Source organism: Cololabis saira, chromosome 3 (genome assembly GCF_033807715.1).
Source record: "Cololabis saira isolate AMF1-May2022 chromosome 3, fColSai1.1, whole genome shotgun sequence".
Classification (NCBI taxonomy): Eukaryota; Metazoa; Chordata; class Actinopteri; order Beloniformes; family Belonidae; genus Cololabis; species Cololabis saira.
In genome coordinates, this window is record NC_084589.1 from 34,190,018 (window position 1) to 34,210,212 (window position 20,195).

At 41.0% G+C, this 20,195-nt stretch overlaps 1 protein-coding gene across 1 annotated transcript; it reads right to left on the reverse strand.

Annotated features, from left to right (window-relative positions):
* Positions 1 to 379: 379 nt before the first annotated feature.
* Positions 380 to 13,769, reverse strand: LOC133440630 (sialic acid-binding Ig-like lectin 5). The gene is made up of 9 exons (XM_061717952.1): positions 13,713 to 13,769; positions 9,480 to 9,537; positions 8,073 to 8,423; positions 7,147 to 7,518; positions 5,693 to 5,950; positions 5,276 to 5,584; positions 2,140 to 2,215; positions 1,315 to 1,405; positions 380 to 1,209 (listed from the first exon to the last, which is right to left on the reverse strand). The coding sequence occupies exons 2-9, from the start codon at positions 9,517 to 9,519 to the stop codon at positions 841 to 843; spliced, it is 1,866 nt and encodes a 621-aa protein (XP_061573936.1). The 5' UTR covers positions 9,520 to 9,537; positions 13,713 to 13,769; the 3' UTR covers positions 380 to 840.
* Between the last annotated feature and the right edge of the window lie 6,426 nt (positions 13,770 to 20,195).

Below are 20,195 nucleotides of genomic sequence, written 5' to 3' on the forward strand. Positions count from 1 at the left end.
AAAATGGAATAAAATAACTGAATTTTAATAAAGAGAAGTAAAAAAAGGTATCTCTGCTTTTTGTTACTGTTGTCTGTTTTCACTGGGGGAATAGTATGTTTGTTCATTTCATATTTCATAAAAGGAAAAAATAAGAACAAAAAAAAAAGGGAAGAATGACATTACACTGTGAAGTTGTTAAAGTTGACTTGAGTTACTAATCATCCCATGACCTCACATGTTTGTTTTGTAATATGTTTTTTAATGTGAAAAAAAAAAATCATAAATAAAAAGTTTTTTTAAAAAAGGGGAAGAAGTGAAAAAGAGAGAGGAGGAACAAAAAAAAGCTAACTTTCAGTTCTTTTTAAAATTCCAGTTCATTATACATTTCCTCTTTTACTATTATTTACTACCATATTCTACCATTATTTACAATACACATAATGTTTTACATTTGTGTTAAAACATTTCTGTGGATGTGGGAGTATGTTCCTCTCTTATACGTGTTCATATGTGTGTGATCGTTTTGGTGACTGGGGAAAAGGACAGTTTCCTTTTCTTGAGAGTTTGTGTCATCATGGTGGTACCAGAGCTCCTGTCCAGCAGTCCGTCGTGAGGCTGAACTTGTTGTTTGCTGTAATTTTACTGTTTGTTTTACCTGAGGCCTTTACTAAATTACATTTATGATATGGTTGATATAGAAAAGATGTTAATCTGTTTGGCAATAAGCATTCTGTTATTATTAAAATTTTTGTTTCGTAGGTTAGGTAAATAATTCTAGGTTCTTCAATGCTTTGCTTGATGAGATTTAACATTAGATCAAGACAATTATTTTTCAGCACCAAGCCTGAGCCAAAGTAGTTATGTCAGCTGAGCAGCCTTCTTTTTAAATTTAACTTGAGCGTATTCACAGTCCACTTTCTTCACATTTCTAGGCTTCACTTCTTCACACAGATGTCCCATCTCCAGCGCATCGCTCAGAAAATCGCTGCCCTCTGCTACACACTTCATCTCATCCAGATAGGAGCTACCAGATGGATTTGTGTCCACAGAGGTCTCATTCCTCTTTCTCTTGCTCTTTATTGTCCATTTCACATCGGCATAAATCAAATCTTCTGCATTCCCAGGGTTCGGTGAGTGGGAGCTGTTTAACTGAGATCCAGCAATAGAATGGGCAGCAGCTTCTTGTCTCATTTCACTGCAGTTGACATAAATGTCATTCTCTTTTGTCTACAATTAAAACAAAAGCTTAAGCTGTTAATTTTTAGTGCAAGTAAATGTATTCCAATCCCACTTTGTAAATTGTAGAAAGAGGTCAAACGCGATTCAAAGTACCTCATTTTCCTCTCTTGTTAGTTCACCAGAAGCAGCAGTGATGGTTTCCCCTGTGACATGGCTACTGTGGTGACGGTGTTTATTCAGAGCCCTGAAAAAAACAAATGAACATACATCACATGAAAGACGCTCATGTATTGATCCCTAAACCAGACAACATTAATGTTGAGCCACTGAAGTAAAGCAGCTGACTAGGATGAAGGGGCTTAGAGTCATGTATGCTTACGTTGCATGTGAGAGTCAGCAAGAAGGTAAAGTAAAATTAATAAAGTCTTGGAAGTTGAGGGAAAAAAATGTAATCTCTATGATCTTATAGTTTATATGATCGATTTTAAACAGCAGTGAAATATTTAGTTAGTATTACCAGCGTTACTGCTGCTCAGTGATAAGTGAAGCTTATCATCAGATTTGCATTTATTTGCCCATCCTTAAAGATTATCGGAGTTAACGTGTGGTTAAGATGTGTTGCCTTTGCAGAAATTTGTTATGCAATGCTTGTTATACAATCTTCCTGTGCAATAGCCTTGATCTTTTTTTCTTTTTTTATTCGTCTTCCATTAGATCTTTGCCTTTTATTACTTGCTCTCCTCTGCTCATGTACTTGTTTTGAAAGTGGAGTTTCTGCTCTGTGCAGCATTTTGGATTAAAATAAAGGTCATTGTTTGCCACCCCTGCTTCCTGCTGTCCTTGATTACTTGACACATATTATGTGGCTCAAAAAGTGAAAATATTTTCACAAGAATTCTGCTTTTGCTTAAAATCCTGAACAAACACGTGATTAATACAATCAATATGAATGACTTTTGTCTTGAACTTATGACATACCTTATAAAACAGAGCAGGAAACACACTGCTAATACAACTCCCAATGTACTGAGGAAAACAGGCAACAACACTCCATCTGAAAAACAAAAAAGAGATTAGAATTACGTAATCAGGGGACCAAATTAGGCCATAACAATTAAATATTTTGTAATTCATTCATAAATTCGGACAGAAATGTTTTTTAAAATATCATATCTAAAGTGTAAGTGACCTGCTTTTCTTTCCAGTTTCAAAGTATCCATCCAAAATGCTTAATAACAAAAATAAACTGAAGAAACAACTGGTTCTTTTGAAATATTTTATACCTCTTTTCAGATTCATCCACAATCTGTTTTTCTTAAGGGGAACCAAAAGGTTCTTGAGCTATTTATTTATTTATGTTGATACCAAAATCAAGTGCAAATCAAACTAAATGTGTACATGAGGCAATTTATGAACATTTCATGCAGCATGGGTGCGTCCTAATGTCATCAAAATGTTTCACCTTTGTGTATCGACTTGTAAAAAAGTTAAAATATAACTTAATTATGAAGTCCCATTTTTTCCTATAAAACTTCAGAAGAAGGTGTGTACCTTCTTGTTTTGGTTCTTGATGTTTTAGTTCTCACCTGAAAAGTTTCTACAACTCTGACTGGTGGAGCGTCATTCACCTACACCAGCCCTCCTCTTGTCTTTCATCCACTGCAACATTTTTTTACCTGGTCCACATGCAAGATGTCTTGGATGTGGTTCAAGGTGTAAATGGTAATGTAACTGTCTTGGAAGAAGATTCAAAGCTGAATAGTAGTTTATGGACATCTGGAGCTGAAGGCTAATCTTCCGTTTTAAGTTAGTTTCCCCATTGGACATTGGACAGATTAACAATTACTGGGGATCCTGGCTAAAAGTCAGGAGTGTGGAAAGTAAGTGAGATGACCTCCTCTTCTCACCTGTCAGCAGTTGTGATTTCATTTACAGTAGCAGACCTGGTAGGATCCACTGACTTAGCAAAGAATTTTTCTATTCAACCTAGTGGCGGTAGTGCACAACTTTTGGTGTTTGCCATACTTTTCCACTTTTATTTATTGGTGGTTGGAAAACAAGGAAAAACGTAAATAGAGTAGAATAAAACAACAAGATAGGTTCAATGTTGAAGGAGTTGAGGTGGTAGCTATGTTTCTGTTTAATGTTTGCAATGAATTTCTCTCGTAGCTCGAAGAGAACATGGCAATAACTGAATGTTATCAAAGTCAAAACCTACACACACACAGCAGTTTTTCAGAGCTACATGAATATTTATCCCAAGCGAGAGAAGCGTCCCAACACAAAAGTTCCTGAACATTGTCATTGAGGCAGGTAGTCAAATATGCAGTTAGAGGCCTGAGGTTATACTTATAATTTACAAAAGTGTCAAGCAAAAAAAGTAGGTTCAATTCCAAGTCCTAAGTTTGAAAACTGCTTATGCGAAGAAGAAAACTACAGAAATAAATGCAGGTTAAGTGACTGGTTTATGTAACTCCTGAACACCCGTTGCCGCTATGACGGTCCCCCTTCACTCCACACTCTTTACAAATCTTACAAATCTTGTACAAACCTTACAAATCTTGCTTAGAAAGCTAAGATTCTTGTGATTCCAGCAATATAAACCATTTCAGGATATCATAGCAGCTGGTACATATGGACACTACAAACAAACAAACAAAGATTTGCGCAGATGACGCAACTCACCACTTGATGCCTCATAGAATACATCCACAAAAATGGTCTGGTTACAGTCAGAAATGTCCAGTAGATCCAATCCAATAAAGTATTTAGTCCAAAATACATTATTATAGTAATAATCCTTACTTAATAAGTAAATATCCACAAACAGCAATGTAAGACATAATCTTACAAAAACATGTGTAAAATACAAATTTTTTGTGGTATTGTTATCAAATTGCACTAGATACGGCTTCATGCTGTGGTCTCATTGTGTTTCCCAGCTAATAAGTCACAGATTCACTCACACTCAGACATCTGATTACAAAACAAATTTCCGGCTGAAATAAAAGCCTTCTACTTCAGTGTGTTCAAACTTAGGGTGCTTTCACACCTGTGGCCCGTTTGTTTTGTTCCGATTCAGGGGCTAAATCGATACAGTTTAGTTTCTCGTTTGTGGGGTTTGTGTTCACAAGGAAAACGTCTGTTATGTAGTAGTTCAAAACTGTTAACAAATGCCATGCGCGAACCAACTGTTCTCTGATTTGTCTGAAATGAACGCGGAAGGAGTTTCCTCTTCCGCACCCCGGGATAAACAACAAGCCCCTTTCTCAGAGAGGGCGCAAAGTGCAGACCGCCGCCGGCTTTCCCATTCATGTATGTGCGACCGGCGCAAGAGCGGACCGCTCTGCAGGCGAGAGGCCGCCTGCCGCAGCGTTTGCGCTGCACAAACCCTGCCCGAATTGAACATTTTTTAATTTCACCGTGTCGCACTGTGACAACATCTCGCACGTCCAATAGGAGAGAAGGGGGTGGAGGCTGTGCCGACTCTTCCCCTTGCGCCGCGGAGCACATACACAATGAATGGAGTTCTGTCAGTTGCTGTGTCGATTATGTTCTCACTACAAATAAAAAAAATGAACTGCTCCAGGTCTGGAATGGAATCGGGCCGAGACCACCTCTCCTAGGCGATCTCGGCTCGCTTGTTTTGTGCCGCATCCGAGCACGATTGCTGTGTTCATATATACCAAACGTTCCGATCTTTAGGGGGAAACGCTCCCTGTTCCGGAACAACTGCTCCAAACGAGACAGGTGTGAAAGCACCCTTAGATTACTCATTCTAGTAGCAGTTACAGTGATTCTGAAACAGTGTTACCTTTCAAAAGAGACCAAAACCATCCATGTACTTCAAACGGTTCAAGAACAGATTTCAATTTACTTTGGGTATGCCTTGGATAGGCGTTTTGGGTGACTTTTACAGGAGTGGCAACAGCTTTGTATTTAGACTAAAATACATACATTTTTCAGGTAGATTAAGACAAATAGCGCAGAGGTTGAATCTTTTTTTTCTACATTTTGCCCTGAACTAGCCCTGCTAAATATTATGAATGACTTTGTTGCAGCTTGTTTGACATATGACATGGGTAGTTGCGTGTTAATGTTCTTGTACACGTACCTTGACTTTCTGCTGGGCACTGTAGACTGTTAACTGGAAACTGGTGACTGGCTGATCCGAGAGAGTTGACGCTGCGGCAGAGCAAAGTTAAAAGATCTCTCTCCTGTGGGTGATTCACTGTGATGATGCTCCTCACATGTGTGTCGTTCGTTGACTTGTTGATGGCGACAAATGTGTCAGATTGATTAACAGGTTGTCCATCCAAATGCCAATGTACAGAAGGAGAAGGATTTCCTGTAATTTCACAGGAACAGTTGAACTGGTCTGCAGTTTTGGTGCAGCCAGATGAGAGCAGGATCTGTGGAGGAACTGTAACGACAGTAGAGAAAATAGTTAACTGCATCAATGTCAAAATGTTCTAAAAGAAATTAAAACAATAATTGTGGAAAAGGTGAAGATAATCACGATCATACATACACTGAACATCTAATTCATAGTTTTCAGAGCGTTCATCTCCGAGGTCATTTCCAGCTTTGCAGAAGAAGAACCTGCTAACAGTTGATGCTGTGATGGTTAAAACACGTCCAGTCCCAATAACAGTCTCCTGGTCTCCATCAGCTCTGTACCAGGTGTAGCTCTTTACTGGAGGGTTGGCATCACTACTGCATGCCAGAGTCACATTTGTGTTCTCTGGTACTGGACCAGATGGACTGACTTTGGTGTTTTTAGGCGAATCTGAAAAAAATTAAAAAAATTAAAGATGCAAGATGCACATTTAAGTTGCATCAGTCCTTTAAACATCCTAAGTGCTGTTTCAGACCGCAGTGACATACCACACCAGTTTCAGGAGGCTAGATGTTATGTCATTAATTTTTCAGTTAAAGTTATTCTATGCAACTTCCTAGAGCCAGCAAGATTTGAAAGTGACGTTTCCTCTAAGCCCCGCCCCCCCGCCCCCACCCACGAGCGCTCCGTCCAAAGCCACGCCCCCACAAACACGAACGCGCATACGATTATTAAACATTTTGGACAGCACATTTACAGCAAAACTACCCCATGTCTCATTCACCTGTAAGCGAGGCCGGTTTTAGGGGGGGCAGGGGGGGGGCTGTGCCCACCCAAACGTGCCCCCACCGGCGTCTCCATCCTGGAGAGCGCCGGTGCACGGCAGCGCTGTGGTGCGCTGCAGGCTCTAAAGCCATGGCTACGCCGTAGCCTACGGCGTACCGCAGCGCGCTGCCGTGCCGTGCACCGGCGCTCTCCGCTCTCGCCGTGAGACGCCTACATCCCCACGGACCCCATACAGCTTCCGAGCCAAAGCTGCTGCGGCTTTTCACGGCTGCGGCTGTTCACGTGTCCCCGCGGGCTGCTGCTGCTGTTGCTGGGCAGAGAGCAGCAGCAGCAGCAGCAGCAGCAGCAGCGGACTAACGGCTCCCGCTCCCCGGTCACACACAGCGGGGACCGAGCTGCTCTGGAAATAACTACATAATATCTATATACTGGGGTCCGTGGCAGAAGGGAGGGAGGGGACACTGTGAGCCCAGGAGAACCCGTGAGAAGCGAGTGCACGCATGGGACAGGGCGGGGGGGCGTGGTTTAAAATGAAGACATCTGATTGGTTCTTTCCCTTCCTGGACCTGGACCAATCTGTATCATTCGGACCGAATGGGGGGGGCTTAGAGGTGCCTCTTTCAAAATTATTGCTAGCTCAGGGAGAATCAGGGAGAATGCCTTTAATGTAAAGTGCAGTGTCAGAAGAGAAAACACTCCAATCTGTCTTGTCTAATTTAATCATTGTTGTATTATTGACTGATGATCATTCCAGGACAAATACCACATGTTCACAAATGTAACAAGGACTTTTCAGGCTCAAATTTTCACGGAGAACAGATCGCTAGAAGATAGAAATCAAAGGAAGAGAAATAACTTACATGAAATAACAGCTGTTAAACCTTTGGTAACAGGTTCATCAGGATGTCCATCTGGTTTTCTGTAGACAGCTTTGCAGGAGAAATTATTTCTGTGATGGAGGTGAGAAGCAGTGAAGCTCAGAACAGAAGTCACGTTAGTTTTGTCCTGATTCTCCTGCAGTATCCTCTGACTGTCTTCCAGGGTGGAGATCCACGTCAGAGTTGGAGGATGAGACAGACAGGCAGCCGGAGCAGAGCAGCTCAGACTCACTGAGGTTCCCTCCTTCACTTCCAGAGTGGACGAGTTCAGAGTCAGTGTGCGAGGATTCTCTGAAAAGAAGGAGGGAACATTTCTACTGATTGATAAGTGAGCAGAAATGTTGGTAATTTTCATTTATTGATTCTTGATTCTTAGTATGTAATATACATGCATGTCTGTAAATGGATCTTACAAACATAAACATGTTTTTCGAGAAAACAAATTACATTTGTGGTGACGATTGCAAATAAATACACTCTAAAACTGGGATGCAGACTGAGATTTTAAGATTAAAAAGCGTAAAGTCTCAAAAACGTTTAGAAGTTAAGTATAATCCGCTTTCTTTTGTTGTTTTTATTATTCACCCATCCAATATCTATTCCTGTTTATTCCTACTAGGGTCACTGAAGTCTGCTGGAGCCTGTCCAAACTAGCCAAAACGCAAGGGTACACCCTGGACAAGTTGCCAATTCATTGTAGATCCTTTTTTTTTCTCCTTCTTTATTTTTTTGTTAAATTTCATTCATGTAATTTTTTTGATTACATCTCAATGCCTTTTTTTTCTCCTTCTTTATTTATTTTTTGTTAAATTTCATTCATGTAATTTTTTTGTTTAGATGTCAATGCCTTTTTAAAAGCACTTTCATGTTGCCCCTGTGTATGAAATGTGTCATACAAATAAACTCACCTTGCTTTTTGAACTTACCTTTCACAACAAGATTCACCAGTGTATCTGTAAAAGACCATTTCAGGCGATTGCGACATTCCAGTCTGAAGTAATATGTATCAGAGTGATGAGGACACAAGTTATCGAAGGTTGTGGTGCAGTCTTTCTTTGCTACGTCTCCTGTTGTTTTTATAGCTGCCGTTAACTTTGAATCAATGGTGTCTTTACTACCCCATTTTGTTTTGCATCTGGAATTCAGGTCCTTTTCAAATTCACTCGGTATCTCAAACACACAGTGGAGAGTCAGAAGGGATCCCGCCATGACTTCCACATTCTTGGACACAGAGACACCCCAGTCTACACACCGGACACCTGAAACACAACATAACAAAAAAACAAACTAAACTAAAAAAAAAGAAAAAAGCTTTACAGCTGCACACTGGCTGAAATATTCTGTTATCTTCCATTGAATCATTGCAAACGTGAGTTCAGCATTATTTTTCTTTATTTCATTTTAAATAAGTGATATATACTGTGTGTGTATATATATATATATATATATATATATATATATATATATATATATATATATATATTTACACACACAAACTGTATATAATCATTCAATAACACAAACCCCAAATTTGTATTCATTTCCATCCTTATTAATGCTACCAGTGTTGTACTAGTCACTGAAAAAAAGTACTTACTAGTTATTTATTTTAACAATTAACTCAGTTACTTTGTTGATCACTTACACCAAAAAGTAATGCGTAATTGTAAAAAGTAACTTTTGGTTACTTCATTAAAGTTTATTCTTAAAAATGCTCCTATTAATGACCTCATAACTTGATTTCAGTGTTGCACAACATATAATACAAAGTTCAATTTGCATGCTAGCTTGTCACATGGGTGGAAAAAAAACAATACAGTGGCTTTTCAGATAAACTAATAAAATGTCCCAATTTGATAAATAATGTATATGATTCCTCAAATAACCTTTGCTGATTTTATGGTTGTGTTCAGCTGCTGCAGCGAAGTTATGTCCTAACCCATATTTGGATTGTCCATATTTGTTAAGAAAACTCCAACTAAAGCGGTTGAACTTTACAGATTACAGCCTGAAACAAATGCACGCAAAATTATAATTTCATTACTACATTTTTATTATTTTTATTGTCAACTTCGCGTTGAAAGATCTTTCCTTTGATTAAATAACACACCATAGGGTAATGGTAACTGAGTTACTTTAGTAAAGGAGTAATGCATTACTAGGTTCTGACTAAAGTAACAGCGTTACCCAACACTGGATGTTACCGACTTCAAAACACAATGTATAAATGTATTTTAGTTCAGTATGAAGGTTGGTGTGCTTAGAGATTTTAATGATCTTTTTCAAAAACAAATATTAATAGATGTTAAACTCACCTTGCATCAGACAGAGAAGAAAAGACATCTTTGCAGCCATCTTTGCTTTTAAACGAGTCTGTAGTTTACACAAGAAATAGGTCACATGTTTGGTGCATTTTATTTAACAGTAACACACAAAGTAAAAAAAAATAAAGTAAAAAGAATTCAGAATCTTGAAATGATCAAAAGCGTTACCATATAAAAATGCTGTAGCTGTAGCTAGGAGACATTAGGTTAGGATCATTTTCTCCCATAGATTTGTATAAAATATTAAAACTGCTAGCAGCGTTGATTGGTCCCTCGCACTCATGGCCACCCCCCTCAATCACACATTCCTGGGTCAATATCACGATAAAAAGTGCCTTTGGTTTTCATCGAAGTCAACTTATCGTCATAAGCATATTAGAAAATAACAACATTCTAAGGTTCTACAGTATATGATCAAACATTTGCACACGTGAGTGTTATGGCAAGTCTATTGACATGGAATTACACCATTTTAAACAATTTTCTTTGATTTGGTGTAGGCCTGGGCAATAAACCCAAAAATTACAGATACCAAAATTCCCTGTGATGACCGACATCAATTTTCCATGTCAGTAAATTCTGTGTTTTGATTAAAAAAAAGAAGAGAACAAACATCTTCTTGTTTGTTTTGACTGTGTGTGCTGATATGCTATTTAAATCCCCCTTTAAAACGGTTTACAGTATGTGTGTGTAATCACATAACTCCACCCACCCAGTCTGAACGAGAAGGATAAACCAAGAAAATGGCTGATGGTTCAAACGAAGAGGCGGCTGACATTGCCGCAAAGGAAATAACATGGCTTTCACGCATTTCACGCGCTCTCACGGCACACATGGCATTTCTCAAGCTGAGAAATTAACCTCACTGCACAGTAATTCCAACAGCCCTTCTTACAAACGAGTCAAGGTGTTACTGTGCTCTGAGCTCTAAGCTGAGAGCAGCTCGCTGGAGTTACCAACCTGCCAGCCAATCAGAAAATATAATTTTTTTGTTGCCGGGTAAGGTCTGAATGTCATCTTCAAGCGCTTCATGAATGCCTAACGGAGGTTATAACACACATCAATCTTAAAACACACAACACACACACACACACACACACACACACACACACACACACACACACACACACACACACACACACACACACACACACACACACACACACACACACCTTTAGCCCCCTACTAAATGTGTTTTTCTTTAAATCTTTAAGTTTTCTTTAAATGCAGAGTAATGGATATGTGAAATCCTCAAAAAGAGTAGAATTATAAATATCTCTGATACAACAAATCTGATTTCAAAGCCTGTTGTTATATTTCTACTGCACATGTTGGACTGTAAATGTAACCTGAGGTCACAGAACAAGATGGTACAACATTAACAGATTTGTGTATGTGTATGTCTAACTATATTAGTTTGTATAAATATCCCCGGTACCTGCTGATGGGCCCAAGCTGAGCTACTTGTTTTTTTTATTGTAATCTTATTTTGGAGAAAAAAGTGATTCAGTGCCTTAGAAATCTCTTTTCTCTCCAGTTATACTGAAATATTATAAGGAAGATTTTTTAATTTGTGACCAGTTAGGGATATTTATGTTGTTGCGGTGACTCATCGGGTGCTGTTATTCAGTTGTTAGTGTTAGCCTCTAAAAATGATGCACAGATTAAAGGATCAACAGTCAAAAACAGAATGACATCTAAAGGTGCGGGTATGGTTCTGCGTCACACACACGCAGAGCACACGGCGCACCCGTGACGCCGTCACGAATCGTTCAGAGTTCTCCGTCTCTCCATTTGGTCGCGGTGCAGTACCCCCCGCGACCACTAGTTAGCGATCTTTTTCTGAATGGTTTATCCAACTTTTTCCGGTCACAGTGAATCAAAGAGACAAGGACAACTATTGTGCAAAAAACCAAAACAAAAAAAATCACATATAAACGAAGAAAAGAGCCCTGGAAGTTCACTACTGACTCAAACCGGAAACCGGAAATGCTTCGCTTTCAAACGAACCAATCACAGCCCTCTCCGTCTGCGTGTGGTCGGCGTCTCCTCGACGCGTAGTTACAATTTTCAGGAGGTGCACGTCACTGACGGCGCATGTGACGGCGTGTCCTCTGCGTGTACAAAAACCACACGCCGTAGACACGGCGTCGTTTTGACGCAGAAGCATAATTCAGCCTTTAGTGATACAGAAATACCAGCAATATTTTTGACTCATCTATCACACGGACTGTATCAGCGGCTGTTTTAAAAGATAACAAGGTGGTTTCTTCTTCCTCCTTCAGAAGTGACACAATTGTCCTGTGAGGCCATCATTTGAATTCTTATAGTTTCCCAGAGATTTTAGTTGTTTATTCAGAGCTGTGCTTTACTGTGACACTCCAAGTGTTCAGTGGATGGTAAAAGTGAGTATTGTTTCTGTTACGTACTCAGCTTATTGCATCGCTTTTAATTAAATACGGGCATTTCCTCATTGATAAGTAACAGACATCTGCAATTGTTAGTCTATGAATATAGTTTGTTGTAGTTTGATTACTGCTGTAGAGTACCTGTATACAGTATGTTCAGTTTGTGCACTTTTGTCTATGTGGTTTCATCATAAACATCATGATGTTGAATTATATTGTTTTTCATAATAAAGCGTCATAAGCTTGTTGAGAGAAGACACCTCATCTCCTTGTCATTATTCCTGTGGTCTGACCGGCACAGTATCTGGTTTCCCGCCTAAAACTAAACGGATCAGCGCTAACCGTTTACCCCACTAACATCCACTGACATCCCTTATGACACTGCAGAGTTCCTGTCTGTTTTTTTTTTTTAAGAACCTGGATCAGTTCTGGAGGGGTCGTGGGACTAACTAAGCAAAACACTGGCGAAACGAGGTTCCCACCTGAAGACCCCTGAGACATGTCAGTTATTGTTGCTCTCAGTTATTTATCCAGTTGGGCCAAGGCCTTTGCTGATTGAGTGCTAATGCTTTTTGGAATAAAAACAATGGTTATTTCAATGTCTGCCTAGTTACACAAAGCGGCACTTGGTCTATGCACGAAAAGCCCTATATAAATAAATAAAGTTTGAACTTTGAAGATTTCATCAGATGGCTCATCAAGTCGGAGAATGTCTACGAAATGAAAATGTTCACTCAGACTCTTCTAGTCTTGTGAATGTCACGCTCAGACGGTGCTTGAAAGGTAAACTCAAAATGAGGGATGGTCATTGTTGTTGTCTTCCTAGTAAGAAAGTGTGCAATTTCAATTATTTTTGACTTCTTTGACCAATTATTCTTTATATTCTAGATTTTCTGCATCGTTTCATTTATGGATGGAGGCATTTTAAAATGTATTTGGTAACACATCACAAGTCATCATTACATTATCCATCAGTGGAGTTGGTCTGTAAATCCTATCTGAAAAATGTTGAATGTCTTTGAGGTCAGAGATGCCATAATTTATCAGAAATATCAACTGCAGCATTTATCAACAAAATTTAAGCTGAAACAGTCTCTGGTCAAGTTGAGCAACTTTAGGAACTAAACTCCACAACTGAAGGAGTCAGTTCTAAGAACAGAGAAATGAAGTAGTGTTATTTAACATAGAAATGATCCAATTTGTCACAATTTGAAGCATTATTCACAATATTCTGATTTTTAGTAGGATATTATGAATTCTTTTTGTAGATTAGTAAAACTAAACAAATTTCCATCGTAGTTCAACTGTAGGAGACGTAAATTAGTTGTGGTTTGAAAATAAGTAACAATGAAATGTAAAATGCATTATTTCAAATAATTTGTACAAATTGGAAATATGGGGCAGAGCAACTGCATTATAAACAATCATCAAAAGCCCAGTACTGCCGTTTGAGCTCAATGCAGAGATAAATGCTGTTTCCAAGATCTTTGCAGGAAAACCTGCAGAAATATGAGATGCAATCAAATAATAAAGTTGAGGACATAAAAAATATAAAAGAAGAAAACATAAACTAAAGGCATTAATTAAAAAAAAATGGCAAAGACATTTGTTTATATCTAAACGTTTAAGTGCAGAAGACACTCAGGATCACCCATCTGCAACAGATAAACTGATAACAGCGCTATTTCCTTTGTTTCTCTATCTTCAAGCGTTGTATATTCAGTGTGAACATCCACAACTCACAAAACCATAAAACTTCAAAGCTGCCCTTTTCTGATTTTTTCATTTGAAGTTGTATAATGTTAAATAGACTTACACCGTCTTCAGGGGTGCAGACAAGTTAACATCTGTCAAAGTGAGGTCAAGTCAAGTGTGAAAAAGAGGAAGTTGTTCAAAAGGAAGCATTTCTGACAATGATATGCACTAATTAGAAACTGTTGTCACCAGGGTCACTGCCCACAGATCTCTGACTGGAATTACATCTTAACTTTGACAGGTTGGATCATGGACGTCTGGACCATCCATGTTCATGTACAGTAAATTATCCCTGACAGTGACTCTTAGAAAATCCCAATTTTACCACATGGAGTCTTTAAACCAGAGACATCGTCAGGCGATTTTGTTGGGGCTTCAGCTCCAAATATAATGGGTGTATCACCAAAAGCTTTTTGAAACAGGAGTATTGGTGTGAAACACTATTGTTCTGCTGGAACGATGATGTCTGCAAAAAGGGTGTTTGCACTGGGAACAAGAATATTAATGAGTTCACGCATCCCACTGATAGGTAGGCCACATTCAACAATTACAGAGATCCAAAACGCCAGTAACTTCTGTCAGGGTTTCAGAGGAAGAACAATAATGTCCCTACACGCTTATGCTGAATCGTCCCTGTCGAGGTTACCCACACAGCCGGCAAAAATCCAGGTTTCTATACTCAGATATCTCCCTCCATAACAGACGTGATAATGTGATTGACTTTGTCTTCTTTGTCTTTGTCTTTTTCTTCTTTTCTTCCTGCTTATGGGCTGATTCTAGTTGCAATTAATACTGATATTAAATGTGCTGAGTGATGATGAGGTGAAGCAATCTGCCCAATTCTGTTTGTGTTTCCGGAGATGGCAAATAATAAAAGATATTTTTTTTATAAAAGGGGATGTCAGTTGGTGGAAAATACGTTTTCCAAATAGCTAATGAGCCAGCCATTATGGTAATAGTCCATTCAGTTTTAAGGTAAGGTAAGGTAATCTTTATTGTCTCCCTTGAGAGAAATTTGTCTTGGACAAAACTAGAGACTCCAGGCGCCACATATATAACAAAACATATAAAATCTCAATAAACAAATAACACATCGTCATATCCCCCCGCTCTTTGCATGTCCTGAAAACACCTCTACACAAAAAAAAAACCCTTGCTACAGCAACATTATTGCACTTCCCTCTATACATACAGCAGCATACTCGTTATTGCACATATCTCTACACATACAGGAGCAGCACACTTGTTATTGCACATCCCTCTAAACATACAAAAGCGCACTCATTATTGCACATCCCTCTATTCATACAGCAGCACACGTTATTGCACATCCCTCTATACATACAGCAGCACACATTATTGCACATCCCTCTATTCATACAGCAGCACACGTTATTGCACATCCCTCTATACATACAGCAGCACACTGTTGGACCACCCCAGTGATCATGTGGACTGTTATAAAGGTTTATGAACATTTTGGGAATGTATACCGTATTCAAACGTTGAAACCCTGGTCAACCCCCCCCGGCCTGAAACTGACTTTAATGTGCCTCATAAAATGGCGACTGTGCCATGAACTACAATCCCAGCATGCCTTGCGGGATGGGGCGGCGCCTGAGAGCGACGCGCACCCAATCCCGAGCGAGGCACTGATGACGTCATCGCAGCGCGCGGAGATACAAAACCCCGTGCTGCACCGAGACTTCTCCCTCTTCTTCCTTCATTCAACTGGTGAGCAGGACGTCTTTTCTGGCTCCGGGCCAAAGGGACCCCGGCTTTCCCCCCCCCCCCAAAGGGGGGGATCTGCAACGTGGCCTGGTCGGAGGATCGGCGAGGACCCGCGGCGCAGACAGCGCCGGCTGCATCTTTTTTCCTTCTCCAACAACATCTCGTCCTGGAACAGCTGGATCTTTTTGGCTCTGGGCCAAAGATCCCACCTCTCTCTCCCCCGGGCTGGGGGGAGGCAGGAGGCCCGCACCGGACCGGGCCCTGCGGGGTCCGGCCGTTGAAGCCGCGGTCCCCCGGGAGGCTCCGATTTCTCACTAAACTCTGTTCCTCTTTAAGTTTCTGCAGATCCGAGCTTCCGACGCCCACGCGCTCCCGGCAACCAGATCGGGACACAGCTGCGATTGAGTGCTCAGACTGAACCCCCCCTCCCTGCTCCGAGCCCCTGTCTGCGAACCGGCGCAGGGATCGGGGACGGACGGCCGGCGTCTCGCCGGCGTGAGCTCTCCCGGGACCCGGACGGCCGCGCGTCGGCGACCGGCGCAGAGAGGGAAGCACGGCAGGAGAGACCGGTCCCCCGCCGCGCCTAGGAATGCGTGTGAGCCTCCGTTTTGGTCCGGAACCACGGCCCGGCACGAGGCGGCCCCGCCGCTGTCTAATCCGTTTCAGGGGAAGGGAAGGGACGGGACGCGATAGCCTGACTGCGAAACCCCAGCAGGACCGCGGACCCAGTCGACAAAACCCGCAGGCACCCGATTCCGGATCCCAGAGGAGACGTGAGCCCGCGTAGCAGTGATCAGTAGGATTTAAGAGTGTTCAGAACTGTGTGTGAGATTGTGAGACCTGGGTTATCAGTAACTTAAGAGTGTTACAGAGCTAAATCTGTGTTCAGAGCTGAGATTACACCAGCACCATTATCATGACTGTTGTCATTAATTTGTAGTCACTACTTTCTGCTAGTCATTCATGTTTTAAAGCGCTGTTTTCTGCCGTAGGCACGTTTTAAATGCTGCGTTTGCCATCCGGTCTGATTGCACGTGGCGAGGGCGCGTCCATCTTTAAATACCACAGAAGCCCCGCCATCTTTGTGCAGCCACAATGTTTTAAACCGTAGATGTTCTTTATCATTTTTGTTATTGCTTTGATTCTTTTTTCCATTCCATGCAGTTAACTTTCATGTCATATTTTTCTATTGATGTTTTTCTAGTTAATTAATTGTTTTATAATACTTAAGCCATTTCTGCCATCAGGTTTATTTGGGGTGTTGCGTTTATCATCTTTTGACACCTGTATGTAAATAAATCCTGATTGATTTTTTTAACGAGTGGTTGTTGTTATTTCGTGCAAGATTTGGTCACAAATTGATTTGTTTAAGCAGAGCCTAGTGTTCGGATATCACGCCTTCATTGTTATTCTGTAAGATTTGCTGTTCTGCAGGATAATTCAAAAATCATATGAGACTGATTTTCTGCTGTTTAGTTATCCAATTTCTCCGGATTTAAGGCCCCCGGAGTGGTGCCCCGAGGATTTTATTTATCATATTGGTCATTCAATTTGATAAATAGTCGACTTTATTAATTATTAATAATTATTAATAAAATTATTAATAAGCCTTCGATAACTGGACAGCCAAGCTACCCGAGTTGCACAACAACACGTTATTGCACATTCCGTCCTTCCCCCCCACACACACACACACACACACACACACACACACAGCTCATTTCCTGTTATTGAGTAACTTAATTGATAATGGAATAAATGAGAATTTATAAATATTGAGCTCACAGCTTGGCAACATATACCTTCTGCCTGAAGGCATCAACTCATATTCCCTGTGCAGGATGTGATTTGGGTCTGAGATGATTTTTTGACCTTCCTTCATAAGGGTTTGTTCAAATATCTCCTGCAGGGATGATGGAGGCAGCATACCAATTATTTTCCCTGCCCTTTTGATCAGATTTTGGAGTTGTACTTTACATTTAATGGTCAGGTTGCCAAATCAAGTTGTAATGCAACAACAACATGACATCTTTATCCACTCCATGAACCCTGAGCCTGCGCAAAAAGTACAGGCGCTGGCTGATCCTTGAACAAACATAATCTACATGATGAGCCCACTGTAACTTAGAATCGAAATAAATGCCCAAGTACTTGTGTACTGTAACCTGTTCAACCCTCCCCTCATTCAGAAAGACTAGGCTGTGATCACCAACAGACCTGGGATCAAACAGCATTTCTTTTGTTTTCTTAACATTTAAAATCAAATTATGCTTCTCGCACCACTGCACACATCTTTCTACCTCTGACTTGTACAAAGCAATATCTGAGTCCACTGTCAGTAGACTCAGTATGGCCGGGTCGTTAGAGAATTTAAAAACATAATTAGGTGATGGTTCCTACAATCATTGGTATATAATGTGAATAGAATAGGCGAACTGACGCAACCCTGTGGAGCGCCCGTGTTAATCACCTGAACTTCGGAGAGGGTTGAATTGATTTTAACCTGCTGCTGCCTGCCTGTAAGAAAAGAAAAATACCATTTAACTATGTAAGGATTCACATTCATCTGTTCCAGCTTGTTTAAAAGGATGTGAGGGATTATGGTATTAAAGGCAGATGTAAAATCCATGAACAGAAGTTTTGCATAGGCTCTGGAATTTTCGAGATGTTTAATAATTAAATGTGATATGGTGTTTAAAGCATCACCAGTGCCTAAGCCATGCTTGTGTGGCGGCACGAAGAGGTAGTTTTTAGTCAGAGTAGCATAGGTTGCCAAACAACGCCACCCTGGGAGTTTCACCCAGGGAAATTAAAGTAAACTAATTCAGCAGAAAAGGCACTCAGGTCTGTCACAAAGTGAGGCAGAGACAGTCGTTCAATTTATACAAAAATCGGTTTGTTTTATTATTAGATTTTACTATAAAAATGATCAATTAAAAGGATATCATTCACTAGGGGGATTAAAAAGGGGACCAATCAGGGCTGAGACTTTCTGGTGTGGATGGGTCAACTAAGAGGGGATACTTGGAACACCACACGTGCAATAAAATAAATAAAGTGAAAAACTTAACACAGCACACAACAAAAGGCAGGGGCACCACCACCAGACACCAATCCACCACCGTCAGCTCAGCACCTGAGAGGGAGGAAATCAGAGGACAGTTAGGGAACAATTTGACAAATTAACACAAATTAACACAAAAAGGAAATTAATAGACTTAAATTAAACGTAATTAGGCTCAACAATCACTTGCTGGCCACTCAAAATATACAAAAATCACAGATACCTCAAAAGAAATATAAATAACGGAAACTAAACCAACAATAAGTTCCTAAATGAAATAAAATACAAATAAACAGGACCAACAAACACACAAAACAACAACTAATACACAACGTCCCACACTGTTCTCTCACATACACACGCGCACACACAGACACTAAAATGTGGCTCAACAGCAACAGCGTGCGGAGCAGCAATACGCCCAGCCAGCCAGCAGCCAAGCCAGGCAGAGCGAACACGGGCCGGGTCAGCCGTGACAGCGGTGGTTAGCTCGAGCAAGCAGTCATTCAGCAGCCCAAAGCGGCGTCTGACGTCACGGAGCTCCGAAGCGACACGGTGCTCCGGCAAAAGGCAAAGCAGCTCCAAAAGAAGGAAGACGCACACAGCAAGGCAAAGCAGCAGGGGTTTAGCGGTGGCTACATGGACATCTTTAACCGATCAGGCAGTCCTGGCCATCACGGCATGGAAAGAGCGGTCAGCGCAGCATGTGCGCAACCTGCAAACAAACACACAGGTTGCTGCGGGTGCAATGCCAAAGAGGATGACGCAGGGGGGGAGAAAGCTCACTTACCGGCAGTAAACAGCATACAGAAAGGTACAAGCGGTGAGCAGCATGCAGCCAGCATTCAACACAGGGACAGGCGCGACGTGAGCTTTGACACTTTCCACGTCAATTGCACCTGTGAAGACGCAGCATGCAGCAATCACCCAAACGAGCCTCCACACCCAGGGGCTGAAGTGACGGACGTCAAGTGGCAATGAAGCCCGGCCCCCGGGAGCAAGAGAAAGACAGGTATTGCAACCCCCCTTTTATACCGTCACTGCCCACAAGAAGTGACGTCACAGGACCGAGGACTGTCCTGCTACACTTGTAAGCAAATTGGCAGGGATCTAAAAGGTGTTCAACCTCACCCTGTAGCTTCCCTATCACGATGCGTTCAAGTGCTTTCATCACAGTCGACGTTAATGCTACCGGTCTAAAATCATTATTGTCCTGCGGACAAGGTTTCTTAGGGACTGGGATAATTACAGCTTTTTTCCATATTACAGGGATGGTGTGTGTGTCGACAGAGAGTTGAAACAGAGGGCTCCAGGCTGGAGTCAACTCATCGGCAAAGGTTTTCAAAAGAAGTGCTGAGATGCCATCCGGCCCGCACGCCTTTTTAGTATGTAATGTTTTGAAAACCTTAGCCACAACACTGGGATCGATCACAATTCTGTCTGTTGGATCACATGATGACATTAAAGTGTCACAACATACTTCTGCACCATCACTCACCATACAGTCAAACCATTTATAAAAGTTGTTGAGTTCATTTGCTTTTTCCATCTCCCTCAATACCTGCATGCTCTCTCTCTTAGAATTCATGTCCATAGCTTCTTTCATACTGTCCCACAGCTGTTTAGAATTTTTATTCGAGAAAGCTTCTTTAATACGCAAACTATGTTGTTCTCGTGCTTCCTTCAGTTTGATTTTTGGTTCTTTCTGGATAGTCTTCAGTTCAATTGTGTTACAGTATTGTCCCGGAA

What these genes read in the sequence shown, in the direction of transcription:
- LOC133440630 (XM_061717952.1), bottom strand. Translation starts at nt 9,519, where the DNA reads ATGGCTGCAAAGATGTCTTTTCTTCTCTGTCTGATGCAAG. An exon ending in GTGCCCAGCAGAAAGTCAAG is followed by an intron (nt 2,216 to 5,275) that starts GTACGTGTACAA and finishes TTTGTTTTTCAG; the next exon opens with ATGGAGTGTTGTTGCCTGTT. An exon ending in TAACAAGAGAGGAAAATGAG is followed by an intron (nt 1,210 to 1,314) that starts GTACTTTGAATC and finishes TTTTAATTGTAG; the next exon opens with ACAAAAGAGAATGACATTTA.